This window comes from Lepisosteus platostomus, chromosome 19, assembly GCF_059453375.1.
Source record: "Lepisosteus platostomus isolate fLepPlt1 chromosome 19, fLepPlt1.hap1, whole genome shotgun sequence".
NCBI classification, from domain to species: Eukaryota; Metazoa; Chordata; class Actinopteri; order Semionotiformes; family Lepisosteidae; genus Lepisosteus; species Lepisosteus platostomus.
Genome location: NC_142629.1, coordinates 19528706 through 19555929, shown reverse-complemented (window position 1 = coordinate 19555929; position 27224 = coordinate 19528706). Strand labels below are relative to the sequence as shown.

At 42.3% G+C, this 27224-nt stretch overlaps 2 protein-coding genes and 1 long non-coding RNA gene across 3 annotated transcripts in view; 1 reads left to right on the top strand and 2 right to left on the bottom strand.

Moving 5' to 3' along the window:
* The window catches only part of txndc11 (thioredoxin domain containing 11), a 20091-nt gene extending 17012 nt beyond the window's left edge, over positions 1-3079 (bottom strand). Inside the window, exons 1-3 of the mRNA XM_088612288.1 lie at positions 2456-3079; positions 1110-1326; positions 114-211 (exon numbers count right to left, since the gene is read on the bottom strand). Coding sequence (XP_088468414.1) covers positions 114-211; positions 1110-1326; positions 2456-2580 — 440 coding nt within the window. The 5' untranslated portion in view covers positions 2581-3079. The remainder of the gene's footprint in view (positions 1-113; positions 212-1109; positions 1327-2455) is intronic.
* LOC148645374 (uncharacterized) lies at positions 2598-15528 on the top strand. Its single transcript, XR_015928248.1, has 3 exons — positions 2598-2720; positions 13310-13464; positions 14051-15528. It is a non-coding gene; the product is annotated as an uncharacterized LOC148645374 (long non-coding RNA).
* Positions 4261-27224, bottom strand: zc3h7a (zinc finger CCCH-type containing 7A). The gene is made up of 23 exons (XM_088612287.1): positions 27032-27224; positions 25444-25538; positions 23564-23603; positions 20984-21181; positions 18965-19123; positions 18552-18632; positions 18311-18364; positions 16742-16781; positions 16327-16616; positions 14398-14626; positions 11358-11416; positions 11028-11178; positions 10581-10742; positions 9924-10129; positions 9532-9632; positions 8849-9030; positions 6928-7004; positions 6698-6834; positions 6426-6531; positions 5955-6063; positions 5640-5773; positions 5208-5371; positions 4261-5050 (listed from the first exon to the last, which is right to left on the bottom strand). The coding sequence occupies exons 1-23, from the start codon at positions 27131-27133 to the stop codon at positions 4861-4863; spliced, it is 3066 nt and encodes a 1021-aa protein (XP_088468413.1). The 5' UTR covers positions 27134-27224; the 3' UTR covers positions 4261-4860.

Below are 27224 nucleotides of genomic sequence, written 5' to 3'. Positions count from 1 at the left end.
CTCACTTGGTTCCCTCAAGTGCTGACCCAGGAATCTCGTTCTGCTATTTCTTGGTGTCGAAAACACACACAAACTGGAGCGTGCAGGCTGTACCAGCTCCACTGGCCTCTTACCGTTGGTAGTACAGGTGTATCACGGGGTACTGATAGAAGTTGTGCTGCTTCCGACACCTGCCCTGGTTCCACCAGCAGTTGACGGCCACAAACTGCACCTGCAATGGCCAAACCACAGAGTCTCAGCTGCGAGTGCGGCCTCAGACCTCCAGGCCTCGCGGGCTCCAAACTTCCCTTCGACAACCATCAGTAAACGTCTACAAGAACAAGACACTAGTGTGGAAAACATCTTACACTTCAGCAGCTCAGGAACCCGTGCCGATTGCTGGCAGAAAGACAGCGATGGTGTGACTAAACGCCACGTGTTTGTGGTCAACAGCGCTGCAGCAGGTCGACCTTCGTACCTCCTTGCTTGGCCACCTCAGGCCTGTTCTCAACCTGGCATTTACACTGCATCTGCTGGGCTCCTCCAGTCTGGCATGACGAACTACAAGGGCTGCTGCAGCTTCAAGGCAGAACCCTAGTCAAACCCTTTATATGTATTTATATTATACACAATATATATATCACAGTCACGGCCTGAGCCAACAGAACCCCTACGGCCAGACTTGGGGCCAGTCAAGGAGATTCACTTTCTTATCTTCGGGGTAACTTCGGCCTTGTGCTGTGGATCGCCGTCCTGCTGCCAGGAGAACTGTCACCCCGTTTCAGATTTGCAGCAGACTGCAGCAGGCTCTCTTCTGCGACTGGCCGGTACTCATCTTCCCAGCTCCCACACCGCAGGCTGTGGGGAGGGGTGGCCTCAATGTCCTCACGGGCAGCGCTCGGGCGCCCCGAGAACCCTCCTCCTGACCTGTACCTGCCTACAACTCCTCCCCCAAGCTGCTCTGCAAGCGCTCTGGTCTGTAGGCTGGAATGGCTGAACTGTCTGACCAGAACATTCACCCTGAAATCAGGGGTGCCACACAGATCCTTCAGCCAGGGACTGCCCAAAGTACACTACTGCTCCAACAGAGGAGACGAACGCATACGAAACTGTCCCGGCAGCTCTCGCACCTGTCCGGCGAGCCTCCGGGCCACGCGCTCCAGCTCGGCGCGCGCCGACACGCTCCGGCCGCACCAGGGCGCGTAGTAGCACACGAGCGAGACCTCGGCCGCCGCGCGCAGCCGCTCCGCCTGCGCCAGCTGCCCCAGGAACAGGTCCGCCACGGGCGCGTCGGCCGAGAAGAAGCGGGACGGCGGCGGCGCGGGCGCCACCACGGCTTTCGCGCGACTGGAAGGGAAGCACATGGAGGGGGGAGAGACAACAGCCGAGAGTGAATGCATTGCAGAGAAGGGCTCTCCTGCAGGCGAGCCGGACACCGGCAGCCAGCTGAAGGACTTGTAGCATGACGACTGCAGCCAGCCGGTACCACAAGCAAGCCCTCAGTTCCGAGGGAACTGCTCACTGGCGTGACCCGGTCGCGACCAGTTTCGTGTCCCTACCAGTAGTTTCACTCGTGGCTAACTTCGCCTACAGGTCCGCCTCGGGAAACTCGCTCGGACCGGGAGCAGGCGGCGATGCGCAAAGCAGGTTTAACTGCGCCTACACATACTCTTGTCAAGGTTGGTGAAACCGAAATGAAATCCAGACTTCGACTTTCTACTGCCGCATGTGCAAACCACAGTAAAAAAAGTTCAGTTCAAAACGTTTTGAAGATTTTCATGATTTCTATCAGTTCAGAGTTATCTTAATGTGCATCTCATGTTTTAGTATAAAACGCACTCAGCACTGTAAATACAGTCCGCTGGAGTACACCTGCTCGACTAAACCAGCAAAATCTACTTTTCCGTCACAAAACAACTTAATTCACATATGACCTGCAAATGATCGTTCACAGACTTTGCGTTTATCACTTACGCCCTCAAATTAAAACCAACATCGATCAAAATATGTCCAAGAAAAATGCAGCATAGATCAAGCATGTAAACTACTCGAGTGCGCAGCTGACACGTCCGCCCGGAGAGCGGAGCTCAGGTGCGCTGCGGTCTGATCGACTGATCGATCTGTTCACAAGCGTTTCCCTGGGACACAGACCTCGCCGGTGTTTTAGGTGGATCTCTTAACAAAAAAAGCTCAACCGAAACTGGGGGAAACGCAGGTGAAACCTTTGCTAAGGACACGTCAGCTAGATTTAAAAAAAACACACGGCGAAACTGTTCCCCCCGGAGCCGGACTGAAAGTACTTCGACTCGAGCATTTCATATAATTCCACCCCCCGACATGACGCTGGACTGGAGATCATCAAGTGCCAGAGGTGCTGTTCGTGGACGGGGGTGATCACACTCGGGTCTGCGCGCTGGCGGCCGGGGGCTCCTCTCGGCCCGCAACCCCCCCAGGCTGCTGGGGGCGGAGAAGTTACCTGCAGCTGAGCCTGATGGCGAGGACCAGGGTGCAGCTCAGCACGACGGCGCCGCACAGCACAGCGGGTCTGCGGGCCATCTGAGTCAGCGCCTGCCGGAGAGAGTCCCGCACCCGCCGCGGCATGCCGTGCTACCCCGTCCCTCGCATTTATACACTCGGCTCGGCTCCGCTCACGGGCACCGGCCCACGGGGGAGGGGGAGGACTCTCGCACAGCCCCTCGGGGAACCCTGCGCCTCCGTCGCCCTGCTGCTGCTGCTGCCAGGTAAGTCCTGCAACCGCTCGCCGCCACGTCCGCCCTGCGCTTCCGCTCCGGCCGCCGGCCCGGGGAGCGTCGCCAAACTGCGCGCCGCGCACAGGGGCGCAGGCCGCCCGACAAAATCGACTGCACGCACTGACTCCTCAAGCAACTGCGTTTGACTCCTGCCCCCGTCCCGTCACACAGTCCGAAAACCAACCAAGATACACGAGGAATATACTCTTGAAGGCCGGGGGTGTAAAATATATGTTATCAAATGTGGACGCAGCTGCTTTTATATAAAAAAAAATAAACGTCTCTTGGCAGTGGTGTTACACAGAAGGGCATCTAAATAATGTCACTTGTGAAAGTCCACCAAGCGAAGGCCCGGCCGTGCACACGCGTGTGTTGCGCGATGATCCCCGACGTGGTGCTGCTCGGGTATTGGGCAGCGCGGCTGTCGCAAAGCAGGATGGGGAACAAGGGCAGAGCGCTGTCAGCAGGCTGTTCTCCACGGCGGGGCGGCGGAGTGTGAAAGCGCAAAGCTCATTTGAATTCAGCTAACAGACATCTGATAAGATACTATTGGGTCCTTGCATTAACAAGGGAAGGTTTGGGGTCGGTGTCCCAGTTCAAACGTTGGTTTGCACTACTCCAGACGTCTCGGCTAAACCCTCATTAAGCTAAAGAACCACCTTTCTTAATCATTAAGGATTGTTTTCCGAACTCCTCCTAGTCCTCGCTACTAGTGTCACGCGAAATCCTGAGGCGTAGAATCTTTTTCCGCCCCCTGCGTGGGGGCATGTCGGTCATACGCACAGCAAGCGTGTGTGAAACCATGGCCTGCTGCTGCTGGAAGCGGGCAAGACCTTGCCTTTACACTTTGACCAATTTACTGTAAAGAAAATGTGTAATCTAATTGAGCTTTCCTCAAAATGTAATTCTTGAATAGTGAAATGGAGCTGAAAATAAGTTCCCACTGCTGAGCTCTCCTGAAGGAAAGGTCAGAGCAGGCGAGAAAGAACATGCACAGGGAGGGCATGTAAAGCCACAATCTGTAAATGGAAGGATTTTAAAAAAGAAATCAGTCTGTTATTGAGAGAACGTGAACGTGTGACACGAATTTCAGGGTCATTTCTGCTTCTAATGTTTTTCATGATAAGGAATCCCAAAATGCCTGTGAACAGATGCAGTTTTTTTGAACAGTGTGATGATTTGTTAGAGCTCGTGTCCGAGGAAGTCTTAAGGTTGCCCACTGGCAGCTGGAGGCGCCTGCTTCCTAGTTGAGAGCTGACCAATAAAAGTGAACTGCACAGGTGTCCTTTTCCCATTTGTACTACCACAGACATCTCGGACAGTGCGTTTCCACACGTCGCTGTGTAGCAGCTTAAAGGTGGACTGAAGAGGTGTTAGAAAACCTTTTTGCCTTTTGTTTCCCGTGAGCAATGCTCTTCCAAGGAAGACATGTCAGCCGATGGATTTGCATTTTCAGACCTTTCATGCTCATGTAGTACATTCTTCTTCAATGGACAGACATGCTGATGATGGCACAAACCACACAAGCAGATCTTATCATGATGCCTTTATTTTAACACCGTGGGCTCACACGTATCAGTGCTAACCAGGAAAAATCTTCTATTATGAAAAAAATCCACATGTAATTAGCAGGCAAAATAAAATACAATAAAGACTTTTTTGTTTTTCAATTTTCCCCAATTTGAACTAAAAACATAAACCAGTCCCATATAACTGCTGAGTGTTCTCATTTTAAAAGGCTTTTAGAGAAGAAATGACACGGGAAAGCTGTCCTCACTGCCTTCTCTCCTCTTTGGTCTCTTTAATCCTTTCCCGACTCCACCTTCTAACCTTCTAAGTCATCGGAAATTACAGTTACTTTACATTTTCTGTTTTTCATGCATTTTCTGTTTAAATGGCGAGAGCAATAAAGCCATGATCCCTCCAAGCACCACAGTCTATGAGTCGGCCTGTAATGGTGTCTTTTTCTGCATCGCAGCTGTCTTTAACACAGACATACAGTGCAATAAACCCTTCTAGGGTTGTCCAGATGCCCTTGTCTTCCACGTTCCTTCAAATGCACTATTTATCCAATTCCACTCCTTCAGTTTGCTTTTGTACCGCAGAACACATCATTATACATTATGAAACATTAATTTATATCTTTAAGCAAAAAACTATATTTCCCAAAATCATTATCATTTGGTGCAATCAGGCTGTCTTTTCTGGCTTTGGCAAGTTTCATCAAGAGGAACTCCCTCCGTTCCTTCCACTCCTTTAATTCCGCACTTCCATGGGCCAGTTTGCAGTTGTCTCCTTCTATGCACGTGCTCTTCAGAAACCTGCGGACATCGGATGCATTTTTATCAACACTGAAGACCAGCACTCCCGTTAATAAGCAAATATTTGAACATGGATTCCCGGGCTTTCTACTTGTAAAGGTTAGGGGGATTCACTTTAGAGCATATATGTAGGAAGTGTTGGTCCGCCGACACGCACCTCTCACAGACTCTGAAACAGCCCGTGGGAAAGCGGTGCTGCCAGCAGTTCTGATCATCCTCAGAATTGAACACTTTCTCTTTGTGCTTCTCAGAAGTGATGTGCTGCTGCCACTGTTTATCACTGTTGCAGTTCTTCCCACAGAGCCAGCAGTGGTTGCCTGCCTGTTTACACATTAAAGAACGTCAAACAACAAGACCGTTTTCCTTAACGGCTGGGTCCATGCTATAATCCTTCTTTGAATATCAATATAATACTTCATGATCTTTTTGGAAGAATGAAAAAATTTTTAAGACTTTACAAACGGTGAATGTAACTAAATGTTGGTGCATACATGCTGACATGACAATGCCTCATGTCTCATTCAATCCTGTTGTTTTATTTAAGCACAATATCAACAGTACGATCCAAAACAAAGTATACAGCACTTACAACATCTTCAGCATAATCTGTAGGCATGTGAATCTGTTTCCCATTCTCTCTTATCATGTTGTTTCCTGTCTCCTCACTCCAATCTGGCTTCTGAGCCTTCAGCCAGTGCTCATAAAGCTGCTCCATATCTAGAACTTTATTAAAATAAATAAATTAGTCATCTTGAGGTAGTGTTTTACAAAGGTTTCATATGGCACATGAGATAGATACACATGACAGATACATGAGATTTATTACAGCATTTTCAAATGAATTCTTTGATTCACGGATTATCCAGAATGTGTTCTCCTCGAATTCCATGATGCATCTACTCACTATTGCTGTCCTTCATGAATGTCCACATGTCTTTTTCTTCTGGGCTGTGAGCAAAAGTACAGTTCCCAATGTACTGGCATTTCTTGCCCGATGAAACATGGATACAAAGCTGTCAGCACAAAAAAGGCATTCAGCATACAGCATATTTTGGTTTTCCTCTTTAAACATGATGCATTCAGGAAATAATATAAGCAAAGGCGTAAAACAATAGTGTCCGATTGCTGATTTGCAAAACCACCTCAGAAGGATCCCCCATGAAAAAAGGGGTAGTGTTGTACTCTGTGAATTTATGCTGTGTTTAGACAGGCATTTATCTCCGTCCTTCATTGAGGTTCTGTACAGTTAGTAAACACAAAACACACTGTGCTACTTGAAAGCTCCCTCAAGATTTCGCCCAATAAAAAAGGAGTCAGCAGCTGTACTCAAAGCAAGGCAAGGATGTGGCTTGGTTATAACCATTCATACACGTACGTCAAACTGAGAAGGTATGGGTTTCTTCGTCGGAAGAGGACGAATTGTTGTCCACTTTTTGCGTTCAATAGAGCTCACCAGTACAACACGGCGCTCTTTTGACCATCTGTGTAAAGAAAGACGTCATAATTTGAAAGATAATTAAGCACAGACCTGTCTCCTTAGCAATGCTAAAACATTTACCATATGTACCATACATGTATGTCTTAACCCAGCAAATCAATAGCCTATACCAATATAAAACAAGGTTAGAAATGTTTAAATGTTCTTACGGGTGTCTCGCCTTAGCATTGCAATACTTCTTGTTCTTGTCTGGCTCACTAACTTGGCCGTTTCTCCAACACTGTCCACAAACAAACTGAATCTTCAGGTGTGGGGGTCCGAACCTCTTGCTCACCCCTGGTGCTTGCTTTAAAAAACACACACACACTGTTGCTAGAATCAATTTGACTATAAAAATTGAGGGATTTTAAGGATATACAATTAGAGATTCAGTATTTACCTGCACTCCTTGGGCACTGGCTTCCATGCTTGCCCAATACTTCCTTGACTCCTGGGAAATTGTATCATGTGAAATACCTTGTAAAACAAACACAGCAGAAGCATTACAAGCCTGATGGTGCACACTGAAACTCCAGCCATATACTAGATAACTAGCTCACTCTTCTAATAAGTATCTTTAGATAAAGTGCTGGAGAAACGGTCAGTCAGCCTGCTCCAAAGTACTGACCAGTCAGATTAACGCCATACCCAGCAAGCACAGGTAAGGTGAATGGGTTTTATTATAGCATTTGTGTTTTTCTCAGTCAAAACTACAGAATTATGTACCTCACACCAGTACACCAACTGCACATTTGAATCAAGTTAAAAAGTAAAAGTGCAAGTGTAAAGTTCAAATAATGATTAGGGTTTCTAATTTTGAAAAAGCAGAGATGGAACTCAGAAGCAGTGAAGTGCGTACAGATGATCACAGAGTCAATCGAAGCAACAGAAGGATGGTCGTACTTCGAAAACAGTGTTAAAGGCTCAGAACAAACTAAACCCTAAATCTATTAAATACAGGCTTAAGAAATACAACCTAAATGGTTTAAGGGAGATTTAAAAAATGAGAGGGAAGAGACTCTACACTCTATAGACTACATCAAATGGCCCAGGATATAAAAAGATCGAAACAGATTGACCAATGTGCAGCTAAAATGATGACATTAAAATTGCAAAAAGGGAAACAGAAAGGAACAGTGCAATAAAGACACAAAATAATTTTAGTGTGAAGTTTCTAGTACTGCAACAATACAACCATAAAATGGCAGTTTACAAGATAACAGGGTGTTATGTACATAGAATAGCAGGACATCTGAGAACCAGCTCCTGATCGTATTGGTCCAAGTTACATTTAGACACATGATGGAAGTCAGTCTTCTATCCCTAGCTGGGATATTTCACTCTCCCACAGAACTGGAACAATATCAATGGCTGAAAACCCTACAATTATACTGTAATGTTTTATTTTCCAATGTTTTAATATTCTGTGTTAGTAAAGGTCTAATAATGCTTGTACTGTAAAAGGCTATAGATGTTGAATTAATTGTATCAGTGTTGGCAACACTAATTTGTCAGTCATGCCAATAAAGCCCTTTGAATTTAATTTTGAAAGAGCAAAGAGACAAAAGACAAGAGAAAGAAAGAAACAGGAAAACATTGTCCATCACCCTCATCTATCTCAAAGTTTGAGCCATAACAGAGGACCTCGTTCTGATCATTCCTGGAAACTGAAAACTACTACAGACAGTTAGCCATCGTATTTCAGGCAGTTCTGATTTCCTGTTTTGTGCAATATAAGGCCACAGGCCAAAAACTAGTTTGGTGATACATTTTTAGTAGGCCTCATTTTGTTCTGATTGTAAAAAGCCGTATTAAGCATAACTGGTGTACACAGTGTAATTTGTCTTACCAAGTCTTGGGCCTCATTAATTACTCAAAAATCACCACAGCTACTGTATGCCAAAGAATAAAAATAACTCATTTTACATATCACTCAACTATTTTGTAACGATATGGTTGTGTGTTTCTGAGACCATATATTTATCAGAAGAACACAGATTAATGTAACTAATGCACAATTATAACTAAGGCATTTTAAATACTTGTGGTGAAAGCTAAAAACATGGTATTCCAAGCAATGAGCATGTTTTGTTAAACCGGTATCTAGTGAAGACACAATGGCTGTTCATACTGTGCTGAAGGGAGATAAAGAGCTGCAACACACACCCAAAGTGTAAAAGATTAAAAATGATCCCGTGAAATCCTTATGCCTAGTACTGTATGTTCAGCCAGTTTCAAGTACATTCTGCTGAAACCTGGCCCACCTTAACACCTGCTCTGAACAAGCTGTACGCTCATCACTGCGGAGAGCACTTCCTCACCTGTTTCTCTCTGCATCGTCCACACCTTCAGCTCTATCAGGCTGTGAGCGTAGAAGCAGGCGTCTTCACGGACGCAGCCATAGCGCAGCTCGTGGCGGCACAGGTCCAGCTGGCGCTGTGGCTGGTAGGGGCGAACCTTCGAATACTTGACTGTAGTCTCCCGGAAAATGTGTACGAGGCACCTGGAATTCAATCAGTGCAGTCAGCCCACGTGAGCACACCGCGGCCGTGTACTGTCTGTATTCCTTTACATGAGAGGGTAAGACAATCGAGAACAAATTGAGATTTGCAACGCGGAAACTTTTAACTGAAAAAATAAAATGAGAATGTATATCTGGTTAATCAACTCAGAGGTGGAAAACTAGAAAAATAATTTGTGCAATGAGTATACAAACACTAATGAATAAAAACAGCAGTCATGCAGCTTTCTCATTAATTACAATTTCACTATTTAGTTTCACATTCACCTTGAATGTGATAGGGAAGTATGCAATGTCAGATTGTTTTCTAAATTCATTTTGTCCACAAGATCAAAAGTGAAATAACCACTGTGTTAAAAAGCTCACAATTTATTTGTATCAGGCAATTTCATTCATTTTTACAATACCATGAAAATATACTGTAGGTATTTATTATAACGAAGGATTTTAAATCAATGAGTAAAGAAACTTCTCTCGCCTTACTTGTTCTCTTCAAAGTCGTGCTTTGTAACAGGGTGTGAGCACACTGAAGGACTATCTTTATTTCTTTTGCTGATAATTCTAGGTTTATGGTCAAAACATACCTGAAATTTAAAAGGCAAAGAAAACCGCATAGTGACTCAGAAAAAGTAAGTCACACTTGTATATGCTGTGTCAGGAACTGAAGGTCAAAAAAGGATATTATAACTACAGATGCTAGCCACACTTTTAATTCAAAATAATTAATCAATTCTGTAATTAAACCCACGTCAGCAATTACGCATTCGTGTCAACTTGTATACCGGCAATAACTCACACAAGTATAAACATCAAACTCTTGCTGGAACAGGTAACTTCAGATTCATGTTTAACACTCTGAACAATCCAGCTCTTACCTCGCAGAGGAACATAAATATCCCGTGGTGTTCTTGCAAGAGCTTGGGTACAGTTAAATTAACCTTTCCATTTCCCCAAAGAGGATCAAACAACATTTCCCGGGCAATCGCCCCCTTCCGCTCCAGGGTCCAGACATCGATCTCCTCCTGGCAGTACGCGAACGTGCAGTGACCTGGGTACCGGCACTCGTCTCCTGCAGCAACATCTTACAAGCAAAGACACGCGTGTCACTGCAGTCAGGAACAGAGAGTGTGTGCTCAGTCCCGGGCAGGATACATCTGGGAGTCCTTTATGAGAAAATACTGCCAGGGTTGTTCTGAAACTACTTAAAACACAAACGTACAACTCTGGAGGGCTGATCGTATTATCATTTCATATAACTTTTAAGGAAGATGCTGTTCCAGAAAGGCTACCAAGAACATTATCCATAACACTTGTTGTTAATGTTCAAGGTGTTAATGACAAGGCTATTCCATACTCTAGAAACTAGAAAGGTTAGAGGACAAAGTCTGGTCATGCCTTCTTCATCATAACCCCTGCTTTGTAGATATTAAAAGTTAACAATCTCCTCTTTCGTCAAGATCAACACTGAGCCTTTCCAAATATTTGAAAGGTCACGTGGGTTTGACATGAGTGAGTTTTTCGGAATTCCTTACCTTTACAAATGTAATATGGGCCAACATACTGATTTTTCGTTGGTCTAGGTCGAATTCTTTTATAAGCTGAGTCTTCAGTAGTCTTTATCCTTCCAAGTAAGATGTCATTCTTGCATGTGTGCTCAAGATCAGCACTGAACGTGTAATCCAACAAGCTAGGTCCTAAGGAAACAAAATACATAAACCAGCAAAAATCAAAATGTTTTCATTTCAATTATTTGCAAAGCAGAAACTCAGCTCCAGCCCAAGACAGACCTGGTATTGTAATCTGCTACCAAACCAAGTGGAGATAATAACATTTTCAAGCACAAAGTAAAATTCTAAATATATACTTTCTTAATATGTTTATGATATTTAAATATTTTTAATAATAATCTTTAATTTCCACTTATGTCTCTAAGTGCAAATGATCTGTTTTGCATGTGCTGTAAAAAAAGACATTCTCACCTGTTTTCACATAACAAAGATTGCAAGCTGGTTTGAATTCATGGGTGTCAGACAAAGGGTTTTTACTCAAATCTGATCCACCAGAAAAGACATCACTTTGATCTATATTGCTTGAGCCACACTGAGACCCCAAAAGATTATCTTTGTTAAGCTGAAAAAAGCATAATTTACAATTATGAGAATATCATCATGAAACCACAGTTTTTAACAATATAAATAAAAAATACTCAAACTACCAAGATGGGAAACAAACCAATCTCCAAAATAATTCTGAAGATTATTTTTCAAAACAAACAATTGTACCTTAAGTAGAAATTAATTTGAACTTACAGGCATAAATGGCTGCTGACCATAACCTTGACTTCCAGATGCAAGAACAGAAGAACAATCTTGATTTAAAATAGAAAGAAACAAAAACTAAATGCTTCAGAAATGTTATCAAAGTACTTGGTCAATGATCAGTGTGAGAGAAGCAGATTTTCCCCTTTTCAAAATTGAATAATTCGATATTATTTTAAAAATAATATAATGCATTTTTCCACCTGACTTTTTTAAGAATACAAGATGTGCATTGTGTAAATGATACTATGCTGAAATAAAAAGCAGGCAGTATGATGAGTAACTTTCATGTACAACATTTTTAGAAGGCAAGTCCAAAATATATTGCTCCCCAGCTGTCCTCTACAGACAAGCAACCATATTTTTAGAAAAAAAATGATTTCATCTTCAAAATAATGATTTCTTCTTAAAAGATGTAAATTGTACAATACTGATATAGGGACTAAAATAAAAAAAACTTCATTCAGTGATAGATCATTATAACAAAACAAAGGATGAATTAAAATGATTCTGGGACAAGAATAGGAAACTTCTAGACAATGAAAGGGAAATGGCTAATATGTGACGTGTATTCATTTCAGGTGTACAACAATTACACTGAAATCAACACATGCCTCAGGCAAAGGAAAATACGTTTCTGAATTAAATACACAGCAGCGATTCAGGTACTAGAATCACTTAAGATGAATACATTTAAAAGCTTTTGACTCTGGTAGTTGGAAATACCTCTATAGGGTTTTAGGTAGGTTTGGGTTTTGTGAAAATATTATTAAAGGTATTCAAACTTTATATGATAGACCAACAGCACAAATTAAAATAAATGGTTATTTATCTGATAGAATAATTTTAGAAAGAGGGACTAGACAAGGCTGCCCTTTATCTCCATTGCTTTTTGCTCTATATATAGAGCCACTAGCCCAGTGGATACGACAAAATAACAAAATAAAAGGTATTTCTATACAAGGTAATGAGCACATGATAGCACTCTACGCAGATGCCGTTTTATTACATCTGGAGGATCCCACTAGTTCATTTCTAGCAGTAATGAAACTCTTCGATAGCTTTGGCCTGCTGGCAGGCTATAAGTTTAATGTTCAAAAAACACAAATTCTAACTTTTAATTACAACCCTCCTGATTTATTAAAAGGCAAATACCACCTAAAGTGGGACCAAAGTTCAATGAGATATTTAGGAGTCTATTTACCAAAAGATATTTCGGTATTAGCAACAATCAATTATGGACCCCTTATAACTAAAATTAAAGCAGATATATTGAAATGGAGCCTAATCCCCTTTATGAGTTTCAGTTCTAGAATTGAATCAGTAAAAATGAATCTACTGCCTCGATTACTCTTTCTATTTCAAGCTCTCCCTGTAGAAGTCTCTGCAAAACAATTTTCGGAATGGGATAAGATGATTTCTAGGTTTATTTGGCAGGGGAGAAAACCTAAATTCGATTCAAAACATTGCAACTTTCAAAAGATAAAGGGGGTATGGCTTTACCACGTTTGAAGGATTATTATTATGCATCTCAGGTTAAACCTCTCATTAATTCCTGTAATCCAGAATATCAAGCCAGATGGAAAAATATTGAATTGTCCCTTGTAAATAGCCCCCAAATTCAGGGGGCCCATACACTACTGATGTAACTCTTCCCCAGTCACTCTAGACAGCAGTAACACCCACAGAACAATACAGATCAGTACAGATCAATACTTCTTATCAATAATACAGATCAATAAATGCCCCAATTGCCTTCTGCTGAAAGACACATGTATCCACTTTATTCAAGTGAATATTATTAATAAAAACACTTCATGGGTAAAGGAAGTGCAATGTTCTGTGACAATCCCCAGCTATGCTCTGGGAGTGGCCTGAGAGAAGCCAGCTATGGGTCCTGATGACAGGCCTCCTGTCTACTCCAGCGTGTGCTCTCTTCACAGGTGCGACAGGCAAGACACTGCACACCGGGGCTGAGCAGGAGCCTGAGCTGACCTGATGAACAGACCAACAGCCCGAGACCGAGAGCGACGTCCCGAGGGGCTGAGCCAGTGATGGCAGGGGCAGACTGAAACAGGGACCAGACAACGAGATAAAGGTAACCCAGACAGCGGCTAAGCAGCTGAAGACTTTAAAGTTTACATTATAAACATTTTTAATCCTTTTTGTATTTTCATTGTTACACACTGTAAAAGTAACACAAAAAATCAAACACTAAAATGATTACGGAAGTATTTACCACCATTTCCTTTGCAATGGTAGACCTTATTTAGTTTAGGGGTACAAAATTACTTTTTGTAAAAAAGACACACCAAACCGAAACACAAGTCACTGAAACGTCCCTCGGTCGGTTCCTGAATTTCAAACATGAAGACCGAGGAGTTTTCAAAACAATTAATCAGGGATAAAGCTGTAGGAAGGGACAGGGGTATAAAAAAAAACAGAAGACACTGAATGCTTTTGCAAGGCACTGTGTAGTTAAATCAAGCGATGATATGATCACACAATGCATTATGCACTGACCTCATTTAGAGTATCGTGTAGAATTTCAGACACCACATGCTGCTCAAAATCAATCTAGAGGAGTTAAGAGCAACCAAATACTTTATATTGCTCAAGGGAATGAATATCTTACACTCACAGAATGAACTGAACTGTTTTGTTTGTTGTTTTTTCCCCAACAGAGAGGGTTCTTGATCATCAAAGGCATTCACAAAGTCAACCCAGTGACCCATCTCTTCACAATAAACAGTGCTGCAAGTGGGAACTACACCGAGGAGAATTTCAAACCGGGAGCAGGAGGCACCGATTTACAAAGGGTTGGGAATTTATGGACCTGTAACCCATGTCAACATGACATGGAAACCCTGGATTTTTCCAAGAAATGGCTGGAGGAGATCCTGGTCAAAAAAACAATCAGTCACAAACTACCAAAAGGGCTTGAACTGTCTCTACTCTTTTCAATTCTAATGGACTTAGACATGCACATTTAAATAGCAAAGAACAGATCTTCAAGAAACAAAAGCCCTACCTGTCTGAGTTTCCGAGACTGACAGTGCGTCCAGGGAATTCATGCAAGAAAAGGTGTCCAGGCTGTGCAGCACGGAGGTCATGGGCAGCTGGTAGAGGGAGGACAAGGCCAGCGGCGGCGCGAACGGATTGGAAACGGCCATGCTCGGCACAAGCAGGGGGCTGGACATCGGGACGTCTGGGGGAACACTTGCTGGTAAAGGAATGGGCCCCTTTACTGCAGGAATGGCCTGAAATAAAACCGCACATATATTGATCTCATTAGAGAAATGTTTCAAAGTAACCCCACTTCTCATTAAAAGAGTTCTCAAATGATATATCCTACAGGAACATGGCTTTTGGGGCACAGTTCAGGTACGACTGCGTGACTGTGCTTATGACATGTCGATTGATTAGCTGTTTTACATACTGTACAGTATAGAATACCAAAAGGTGTTGGGAGACATACTGGGTTGTACAAAAGGACGTGCAAGCCAGGGAGTGAAAATGAATATAAACAGACACTGATAAATACACTGTGGAGACAATCATGCTAAAACTTGCACGTAAACCTGGTCTTCCCAAAACAAACTGCACACGAACATTCTGCTGCCAGCTTTTCTTTTAAAAGCCGCCCCTTCATAGGTGATCACAGCTGGAAATACTCCAAAGCACCACCAGTCAGCTTTCACCCCTTTCAATACAAAATCCAATACAACCCGCAGTGTGATTACACTCGACCTCTTTATCATCAATTACATAATTATGGTCCAGTTGGAACAATATTCCAAAATGTACTTAAACAGGATTGGTTGCTCTCCTCAACACCCAATACTTTTGTATTTAAATAATACTTTATCCAGCGATACATTTATAAGTATTATCAAGCAGAAAAACAAAACCTTTAAGTTGCCTTTCAGCGTTGTGCAATTTTTGAAATCATCTGGTAAACACTCCCAGGGAGCATCTACATAGGACCCCACTTATGCCACTGGTCTACGTCTCTGGCTTCAGTAAGTAAAGGAAACCCTAATTCTAGTGTCAGCTATCAATTGTGTTGTGATTTCAAACTTTCAGCTCCTAGAATTATTTTGTGTAATTTTGATGACTTTCAAATACTGTACATTTTATATAAAACCAAATCCACAGCGTATTGGGTCTCTGATCTGTTGGTATTATTTTGTATGGTAATATGGTAATCATCTCTACACATGGCAGACATCATAAAATAAGAAGTTGAGATGAAAGCTAGAATGCTGAAATAGACCAAACCTTCTCTGCCCTTTATAAAGCCATCTAAACACAATTCCAGTATTTCCTTTGAAGTCAGTGTAGCTCTGGTGTTCACCTGGAGATTTATACAGCACCACCCCGGTGGCTCTGTGCCAACGTGAACATCTCCCAGGCTGGTTATTCTGCTCGCTGATTGTTCTCTATGAAAGAGCTTGTCGCCCACTAGAGGTTGTGTGCTGGGTTACAATCACAGGGTCTCACAGCGAGACAGAATTGAAACCGCAAGCTGGGTCTCGAGGCGAGACGTTCGAGACGAGATCGAACAGGCCCTGCTGTGTCAGAAACACGTCCGGGCCAAACCAGACCAGCCACTCTGCCTGGTCTAGAGCAGCAGGCCGAAAACAGCAGGGAGAGAAGAACACGGGTCTTGCCATGACTGAAAAGGAAACATCTACCTGCTGCACCCACATTTCTTTGAAAGCATTCTGAAATCCACTGCTCATTCTTAAATGCATCACGCAACCAGTTATAATAAAGGACAGAAAAAATGTTTAAAAAGATGGCATGAAATTGCATCATAAGTTCTCTAACAAGCAGGACTGAACAGTGTGATATATATACTAAATGCATTGTTCCTAACATCCCTGACACACATTTCATGAGGTAAGTGAGCTGTGAGTTCCCAGTGCCGCCTTATTTCTATAATAAAGGGATTTACCATCGAGGTGTCACTAGGAGCAGCTCTGTCCAGCAGTTCGTCCAGCTCATCCCCAATGATATCCCCATCGTAGTCCAGACGAGAGGATTCGGGCACCGGATACGGCTCGTCGGCGCAATGCAGTGACCCCGACGCCGGGCCAGCGCTCCTCTCGGGACCGAGAGCTTGGATGGGGGAAACGGAGGAAACTGCGCAGACAGGGGCCGATTCGCTCTCGGCCCGTTCCAACGCCGAAGAGCTGGTCGCGATACCCGGGACAGCGCTTGTCACTGGGCCAGGCTGCGGTAATTCTGCAGAGAGCGAGAAAGGATCTTCAGTTCTGTGACTGATTTTGAGACGCGGTGTGAAAATGTGGAGGGAAGGAAAGAGTCCAGTTACATTAACTACTGAAACGGAGATAACAAGAAAATCATACCCAACTCAATATCCTCAACGGAAGCAGATCCTTTAGAGCACTAGAAAAAATGAAAAATAATTATTGATTTCAATAAACTGCCATTTAAAACAGGACACCACAATATATGTCAATCTTAAAATCGTAAATGTACATACTGCACAGACATCTACACAAAACAAAAGATGCATGTGTAAAAGATCCAAGATTTAATTCCAGTTATGTCTCTCAGTGCAGCCCAGATAAAAAAACACATATTAAACTTACACCTACACAGAGCGCAATATTCAATCAATGAATCTTAGACCCAAAGTATCAAATTAAAGACCAAAAGGTCTAGTCCACTTATATTTCTAATCACTCCCATATCGAGGTGCCTAATGGCCTCCAGACAGGTGCTGTTTTGGAACCAAGCAGGACATCTGAAGCTTTGAACCCTCCTCCCTGAAAGGAGAGGTTTAGAAAAGGAGCTGGGATGCAAGGGGTCTGTGGACACCCTCTAGTTTTCCATTAGATGTGTCTGTTGTAAACAGAGGCAACTTTGGGCAAGGTCTTCACTCTGATCTTGGACGCTTTGCATACGACTCTTCCAGCTGTTCCCTGTCCTGGGCAGCTGTGTTGCCGCACCGCACTGTTACCGAGAAGGTCAACCACAGCTCTCCAGAAGTGTGTCCCTGCTGCCTGGTGAACTCTGGACTTTCTCAGCTCTCATGGGAGATGACTTCCTCTCCACCAGCTCTTGGAGAGCGTCAAATAATTCTCATCGCTTCGCCTGGCCAGTGCACTGACATCCCTTCTACGTGCTGTTACTTATCTAAACCATCAGTGTCGCTTCATCTGCGCATTTCATCTTCCTCACAGAATCCGAAAAAGAGACACGGCCATTCGTGTGGGAACAGCGCTCAGCCTCGAGGGGCTCGAGGGGCTCGAGGAGTCGTAGACTTAGAGAGCATGCGACCCACCACCCCCTGCTTCCTAGCAGACAGGAAATCTGGCATCCAGTGGCACTGGGACAGGCTGATGCCCAGCGCTTGAAGTTTATCAAACGGCTGTAAAGGCACTACTGGCACTAAAAGCCGAGTTGTGTTGGGTAAACAGGAGCTCCTGGCCCTGTAGTTGAACTGGTAAGGGTCCAGCACAACACTGGGCAGATGGTTACAAAGCCGTCACTCAGACGCTTTCATGATAACTGAGGTCAGGGCCACAGGCCTCTAATTATTCAGGCAGCTGACATTAGCTTTCTCAGGCCCTAGAATAATCACTGTAGACTTGAAACATGCGGGAACTTTACACGGCTTTACAGAAGTATTGAAAATATCAGTAAAATCGGGCACGCTGGTAAACACAGCGCTGAAAAGCAGCCGTGGACAGAAGATCAGGCCCTGCTGCCTTCCTGCTGTAATGCTTGTGTAACAGGTTCCTGACCTCATGAGAGTGGTTTGTCTAATTCCCCGAGACTGCACGTCAAACTCATTGCAATCCAAGAGAATTTTAAAATACTTAAATAATACAGATTGGAAAAGGCAAGAGTAGAAAGTCATCCAAACAAAGCCGTATGTAGCAGAAAGAGTATGCATGTATATACATTACCTTATCATTTACTAGACTTGAACTGCTGGAACCCAGTAAAGGGTTTAAAGCAGGCTGGAAAGACAAAATGAGACATGATCAGAAGGGACTGTCACCCACCAGTCTGTACCTGTCAAAGTTTCATGCCAGCTTCAATAGCAAAAATTCTTAAATAATAATATTGCAGAAACCATAGACTGGCAATAAAACTGATTCGTTTACATTAAAAATAATGCTAAGAAGAAACAAGGAAAGTACTTGCCTTAGTTCTAACATATGCCTTACGAATTTTCAATCCCAGAATTTTAGCTAGTTCCTGGGTCAGTGTTATCACGCTTTCATCCTGCAACACACACGAAAATAAGCAATCATATACCAGTCACGGAGAAGTATATAAATATATATTAATAACGAAGATATTTAAGGTTTTTTACACCACATTATGAGCTCAGACAATTATGATTACATATATTACATTTTAATTCTGGTATTACTCTTCTGGGTCAGTTTTGATCGGTGATTAAATCATGTTTTAGTCTTTATTCTTATGAAGACAAACAAGGTATCACAAAACCTTAAAATCTGAAAGACAAAACAGGGTGCTTCACACTTATCCTTAACAATTATGAAATCAAGAGCAGAGATTCATTTTGAAATGTAAATCAGTGTTCTTACTTGCGGCACTGCTAAGGAACATTTTGCTACTGCATCGTATGCTTCTTTGTTTCTGCCCAGCTCCTTGAGAGACCTTGATTTCCGGTACAGAGCTCTGAAGTTATTTTCGTTGTGCTGCAAAGCCTTTTCACAGTCTTCTAAAACCTGGTCATGCAGCCCCTGAAATTACAATCCATTTCATTCACAAGAAAGGAATCTGACATTAGTCTTAATTTGTGCAGTATGATTTAAACAGATTTTAATTTTAATTTTCAAATTTATGAAAACCAAATCTCTCAAGTGTTTAGTATAAAAAATTCCAACTTGCATGGTAAAACACCTTTTCTGCATTCAGCCTAACCAATAGTTTCTCTTTCGTCTTTCTTTTGATTTTTCAGACAACAATATTACTCATAATATGAAGAGTAGCTCTGATTCTCTGTTTGATCTACATTTACTCACTTGGGTATAATCTTGTTTTATTTTGGCTATGATCCAGATTTTACAGTTCACATTAGTCAAAAGATACGCATTTACTGGTCATTTTCCTTCCTTTGGGTTAATTAAAGAATAATTTCCAGGAGGACAAAAAATGTCCTTCCCTTACTTAATTACAGGTGGATATAAGCAGTGAAGCAAACTATTCTCTGTTTATCTTACGAAATTCACCTGGAAAACCATATGTCTCTGGAGTTGTGTTGGACTGCATTGCTTAGTACCCTAGTCAGCACTGTTTTGTTCTGTGTTTTAGGGCAGTTTGTCTAATAAAGACATGTTTATTCTGAATTCCAGATTGCGAGTATACGTTGCAATTAATTTGCAATTCAATAGGTCCGTTATCTCATCAGGATTTTATAGATGTTTATAATTCTTGCAAGTATATTAGTTTTGGTTCATGGAAGTTTTAAAGTTGACTTTAATTTTTGTAGTCATTTTGCTTTCCACTTCAATGCTTCACACATTCTCTCTGTCTTAATCCTTCTGATATCTAGTGAGCAGCTGTTTTCATGCTCTTGTTCTATGTATTTAATACAGATGGTAATTCTTTCAATTTGGCTTGTTTTACTTTTTCCTTATAGTAAAAAAATGAATTCACTCTAGATACTGCTTCATCTGTATAGAGGAACTTCTCCTGTATCACTGTTCTGTAAAAACCAATTCAATCTCTTTAAGTTGATCTTTGCAAATGTCATTAAAACCAGTAAGGTTCACCCTCCATAAATTGTACCGTTTCTTTAGAATTAAATCTAATATTAAAATGACTGCACATGGTGAGATAAATCAGTCACTGAAATTTTGCTTTATTCTGGTTCTGTCTAATCTGTACAAAAGAAAGTCGTCTGTTCTTTCTTGTCTGCTAATCGAGTGAAGATGGGCAGAGAAATACACAGAGTCAGCTGCTAGTGACAGAGAGAGAAAAAAGAAAATAAAAACTTGGCAATTTTGTTCAGTTCAGTATGTTACACACTGAAAATGCAGATTATTTACAAGGACACCAAAAAAGGTCTTTTTTTTTTTAAAAGTCACCTCTATGCAATGCCCCCCACCAGTTTGTGACACATCAGAATGAAGTCCGTATGGACATGAAAGATCTCACCGGCACTAGAGTCGTGAACAGGGAAAAGCTCATGGAAACTCACTGATCCTGCAACAGGTCAGCTCCATCCATTCCTCACAAGGAACAAGCTACTTCATCACGCAGTCAAGAAGCTGTTCCATGCTCCACACACAGACACGTCACTCAATCGTCACCTCTACTAGTAATACGGATGTGCTTCAGAATCGCTAGCGACACTCAAATAGCTATTGGCAAACTGTGACCCATAAGGTTCAAACTATAAAGAATGAAAATAAATTTAAATTTAGCGATCTCAACTTTACTTTCTGGTTTTATCAGTTTTCTGAGGCATAAGCCATAAATAAGCACAAGCAATCATTTTACTAAGGGAATCACAATATATTGTATTTGTATAAGAATATAGAACAATAATTATTACATCTACTATTATTAGATTTCTGGAGACACTCGACAACACTTACCATATTTAAGTTAACAGCAGCCCGATTAGCGTACAGCTTTTCCAATGTTTCACTGGGAACATGGATGTCTTCGGAATCGGCGTATTCGGCTATGCTCAAGGCCTCTGTGTACATCTCCAAAGCTCTGGCCCAGTCCCCTTCTTTATAGACATCATTGCCTTCACCAAAGAGCTTTCTCACGAGGTCTTGAATGAAAACCTTCAGATTGAAAGAAGAACCATCAAGAGAAAGCTAACAAGCGTAACTCATAAATAAAAGTGGGAAACAGGGTAACTAATAGAATGGTTTTCCTCTACTCCTCTTACTTGCGTGCTGAACATTTGGCAGATGCAATCCCAAGTACGGGCAGTGGACAAGGAAGGGAAAGGCCAGACACGTGCAGGACATCAAGTAGACTGGAAGCAAGGGCTTCACACAAGCACAAGCAGATAACATCCCAGCATGCTTTGGGCCAGGCCAGCCTGCCCGTGATGATGACTACAAGGCTGCAGGAGGAGCTGTGCCAGCTGTGACTGAGGGGCAGAAGGTGAGTCTGAGCGAGAGCCGATTCATCTAGTTCCAGATATTTACTTCTGGGTTTGCTTTAAAGGATTGTTGTTGGGTTTTTTTGCACCTGAGCCCTCTGGGGTTAGAAGGTGGGAGGTATTTTTTTGTTTCTCCTGCAGGTTCTTCTCCTAAAGGATGGATGAGATGGGATAAGGCTGTGATGCTTTAAAGGATTTTAGATGGATAAGACTTTATTGATCCCGAAGGGAAATTGAGGTGTTACAGCAGCCCAGCCCAAGACAAGCAGAAACAGACATCAGAATAGACTAAAATTAAAATAAGTACAGCAATACAAATTAAAATATATAGTTAGGTGTGTGCAAAATATGCTAATTGTCACTGTAAAACAATAAAATGTGCAAAATGCACATGGGTATAAACGGATTTAAAGTACCACAGTATAAACAGTATATTAATGCAGTGTCCAGAAAGTACATAGTGCAACAGGCTGTGCGTAGATGAGCAGATGAAGAGGATTTTTAGAGGATTTTAGTTTACAGGATTCCTTTAAAATGGTGTGACCAATGGAGAAATGGTTTAACCAAATAAACACAACAGGGAAATGAGCTACCAGAATGTATTTTATTTTGAGTGAATTCTTGGAATGTACGGGAAATAGTTGATGTTTCAGATCACCTCCTGAGAAAGGATTTAAGATTGAATGCAGATGCTGGAAGCTAAACACAGAGCTTTTACAAGATGAGGTGGCAACTGTATTAGGGAAACACAGATAGACAGGAAAATGCTCAACTATTTTGCTGCTTCACAAGTCTTACAGTGGGAACGGGTACAAATGCAGGAGAGATGAGAATCACAAGGCTGCAAAGAGACGTCCCCGGGTGAAGGACCCGTCTTTCCCTGTCAGAGCCGTTTGCGGACGTGTTCCAGGAGGTAGAGGGCTGTCAGCGAGACTCCCGCTAGCTCTGAGCTGACCGCCGCAATGGCACTGCCGCACACAAGGTCACCTCTGGGACGACGGCGTACTCTCCTTTCGACAGCCAGACTGGTACAGGCAGCACTGGCAACTCTTGTACAAGCAGCTGGAGCGCCCGACTGTTGTCTTTAATGGTTTGATTCAGTGAAACAATACAGGTTGTTTTGTAAGGACATATCTGTTTATGGGGGAAAAATGGGTCTTTGGCTATGTAGTGATTCATGGACTGCTGAATATGGAGCATTCGAAATGGTTCTGGTTTACAGATTTTGCGGATGTTATTTTTAAGAGTTCTGGAGCATTTAAATACTTTTCTAAATACAGACGTAGAGGGTGTGCTCGGCATGAGCTTCAGTAACCAAGATGTTTCTAAAACAGTTCAGCAAGAGCTCCACAGAGTGGAAAACCAGAGCCACAAACTGCTCACTGCACCTGGCAAAGCACTTGTGAGCACAAACAGTGGTGCAAGGAGCGTGGGCCACAGACACCCAGCAGTGGAAACTCTCCTTGACTAACAAGCACCAGTGTCGGGCCAACCAGAAGACCTCCAGAGCCCTGAGCTCTTGGGTCCACCGGTGTAGGATTCTGGTGGCACCATTAACGTGCCCCCCAACATTTACTGGGCATGGTTTAGATGAATTCATTCCCATCGAAGGAAAGGTCAATGCTAATCTTAAGGCATCAGTTCTGAGTGACCATATTCACCCCATGTTGCAGCAGTTGTTTCCTTGCAGGCAGACAATGTCTCGACGCACAGGGCATGTGTGGTCGCCCAGGGGTGTGATGAGCACAACACTACTGTCACACACGTGTCCGGGCCTTCTCAGTCACCTGACATGGACCTGGCTGAGCTTTTATAGAATGTTGTAGAATAATGCCCAAGCTGCGTCTTCCACCTCCTTCAGCCAGGGTTAAGTTGATTGCTGGAAAAATGGGGCTGCGTCCCTCCTGCAGAATTCTAGACACCCGTGGACTCCGTGCCAGAGCACATACAGGCTACACTACCCAGATGTGGCTCAACATCCTTATAACTGTGCTTCCATTTTCTGCTCCACTACCTGCGTGAGGTGTTCACTCTTAAAAGAATCTTAGATTGTTACCTCATAGTCTTCTTGTGTTCCAGGAAAGGGCAAAGTAGACCTACAAAAAAAAAATCACATAACATCAGACTCTCACAAAATCGCCCATAGTTTGAGAATATTTGATCTTTGTTAAAATCCACAGCAACATAAAACACAAAAAGTCCTCAAGAAAGCAGAGCTTATAATGATTTCTTCACAGTATCCACGTTTCATCAAAAGAATCGGCAAAAATTAATTTCCACGAAATGCTTCAAATTTGGTTTTGTGAATTTTACAGAAAGTACTCAAGCCTTCGATACAAGGATAAACTGCTAAACAGTAGAGGATCATAAGCAGAAACACTGGTGAACTACTGTTTTCAAAGGTAATATTCTAATACAATTCTATAATATCAATCAATTTTTGAAGGGGGGATAATTTTCAAAAGACCAAACAATCATGACAGCACGGAGCTCTGTTAAAATCTAAAGAAGCTGTTCTCCAATTAACAGACACCTCAGCATTCGCCATGATTCTACCTGCGGAGCTTTCTTAAAGTACCCAAGACTCACAACAGACTCAGAAGGAAACAGGATCAGCACATATTATTCTTCAGATCTCCTAAACTACAATCTCTCTCAAAACATATTCAGCCACTTACAATGATGTCCCATTTTACTGAACTACTTTTAAAGCTTGAATGCTCAAACTGAACCCTATTATAATCGAAAGCATTTAAATGTTATAAAAAAGTTGCAAAGAAAAATAAAAAACTTAAACATTGTGTTGTTTGCGTAATTATTCATCTCTATGAGTCAATACTTTGCTCGATAAGCTCCTGAATAGTCAAAAATAAATTCCTATAATACAATACAATTTTACGTAAATACGTAATTCGGCATAATAATACATAATTTGGTGCAGAGCAAAATATTTTTACCAAGATGCAGAAAAAAGTGTTCATCTCCCCATTCTTTATAAGAATGATGTCTATTAAAAATAACCTCACTGGTAATTCCCCATTTGAAACCAAAATTACCCTTAAGAGAAAATATCCAGTCACATGGGTGACAGTGCATACAATTATGGCATTCCCATGTTAAACTGAAATTACCCTCATACTCCCACAAGACAAGCAACTCATTCAATTAGTGTAAACAAGAGCTTAGTGCCATTTCCCACAGAGAAAAGAAATGCGCTGCATTCACTCACAGAGCACACTGAGCCTGCTGAACACAATTACAGTACCCACACCTTTGAGAAATGCTCAAAGCTGAAGAACTCTAGTCATCAACAGCCTAATAAAGACACTAAAATACTTGTATAGTTTTTTCACTGCACAAAACTAACAATCACTGAATTACACAATTCATACTGCATAATAACAAGATCGATCTTTTTTCCTGTCAACTGAAATACATGCGAGTTTAGAGGAAGAGACTTTTGTACATGGGTTTGGTCTATATGAAAAGAAAACGAATGGAGATATCGTACAATCCTACACTTGATACATTTTTCTAAAATACATGTACATCGCTGTGCGTACACAGGATACAAGATACAGGAACTATGATTCTTACTAGGCACTCTTCTGAGTGTAGCAAAGCTTTCTTTTTTCAATTTAAGCAATGCTGATATGCCAACTATTCAGTTGTTTTCTGAATCTGCAGCACTAGACCAGGCTTCACCGCATATACAGTCGTTTTAAATCACTCAGGTGTACCAGGACAATAATCCCATCTGTCCGGTAGTAAGAGAAAATAGTGCACATTTAAAAAGGTGAGGAGCAAAGCATTAAGGTAAAAGTGAGGCTGATGATAATGAACAGAAATGAGTTGTTTTTCAGGTGTGTGAGTGGAATGCAGCACTGAAGCCTAGCACATCACACGCCGCCTGCTCCCAGCCCAGAACACACTTACTGGATGAACTGTAGTCCCCTCTGGATTTCCTGCCAGCGGCTGTTTCGGTCTTGAAAAGCCATGGACATCTTATCCCCGACATTCAGGTTTGGACACTATCGGTACACAAAGAAAACAAACATTAGAAGCTGGACGTGCAACAGACAGTAAGAAAACGCTGGCCTATGACAAACAGTACTACAACTCAAAGAGGTATACTACTTAATTAGGCCTATAAATCAATGTATCTGTTAACTCCTTTGTATTATTTTATAGGTCTTGCTGGAAAACTGAACATTATTATTTCCAAGACTATCCTATATTTCTGAGACAATGTTTAACATCAGAAGTTTTTTCACAACAGAAAATGACAACAATTGTAAACGGTAGGCCTAGTCCGCAGATGAAAAGGAAGAACAAAATATGACAAAATCCATTTCTCAAACATCTCTGATAATTAACACCAGTTAGAGGGCTTAATAGGTTCCTCATACAAAACTGAGAACCATTTACAGCAAGGATCTGGGAGTTTGGAAGATGCTACCGAACCATGTTGTTGGTTGTTAAAGCTAACAACGACTTAGCCTTCTTGAAGAAACAGCTGGATGAAACAGCTCCTCAGTCACCTGTTACTACAAGCTACAGGAGCAGAATGGCCTTCTCCAGTCTGTAACCTTTCTTGTGTTCTTACACAGCTTTACTGATCCTGAATCAGCAATGGGCTACAATCATCAGTATACATTCAGATTCAGGTTTACAATCGTTCAATTAAAATACGAAAAGAATATTCCAAACTCTGTAAAACCACGCCTGACTAACTATGAATCATCTCAATACGTGTCTGGTTCTGCTACCGGCTGAAGACAAAGGCAAATTCAATTTGCAGAGACTTTAAGGAGATACGGTTTCTAAACATACGTTAACGTGTGCAAAAACTCTTACAATTTTGTGCTTGGTGTAAAAACTCCATATTTAAGTTTTGGTGCGGAAAGCATTGGGTCTCAAAGATACCCTATTTCCCCACTGCTTGGGAAAAGTCAATACAACCAGAAGAGCGGAGGACCGCATCTGACACAATACCAAGAAACATCAGATTCCCCCCGGTTAGACAGAACTACACGAGACAATTGCCCCAAATCTCACTCTGTAGGTCACTTTATCTTTTAACAGAAATTATCTGTTTGTCCCAGCAGCAGGGTGAACACAACGCTGTCTGTCTGTTAGAGAAAAGGTTTTCGTTTTCCTTTGCAAAACAAACGCAAACACTGTCCCGGGCATCAGCATCAATCAGCTGGGCTTCAGCATACGGAGCCATTTGAAGGACGCACACTGACAAAAGCCCAGGAGCAAAGAGCAGAAGAGCAGGCCCGGACGCTGACGGCAGAAATCCCACATCAACCTGGAAGTTTTGTGCTCCAGAAACACTGTTTCACTCCCCCGATAACACACAACCACACCACCGGCTTCTGAATAAGCATGACATTGACAGAAAATGAAAACCGTATTGACCTACCTTTCTTCTTCTTCAAACCTCGACAATAACCTATTTTTAGGAAACTCCGGCTTTTTTTTTCAGCCTCCGTTGATTTACAACGCGATTCGTTCTCACCTCTTTCATGTGCCACAGCGCAACATTGTTGTGATTCCTGGTCACAACAAAAATGAAGGCTGCCCTCTGGTGAGCACCGCCAAACACTGCTCGATCTCTCATCTTGTGGAGCTGTCGGGCTCCTGTAACACACCCTTTGACCGTCTGCAAGATTTCTTTTCTTAGAATTGGAATTGTTGTTATTTTATATTTT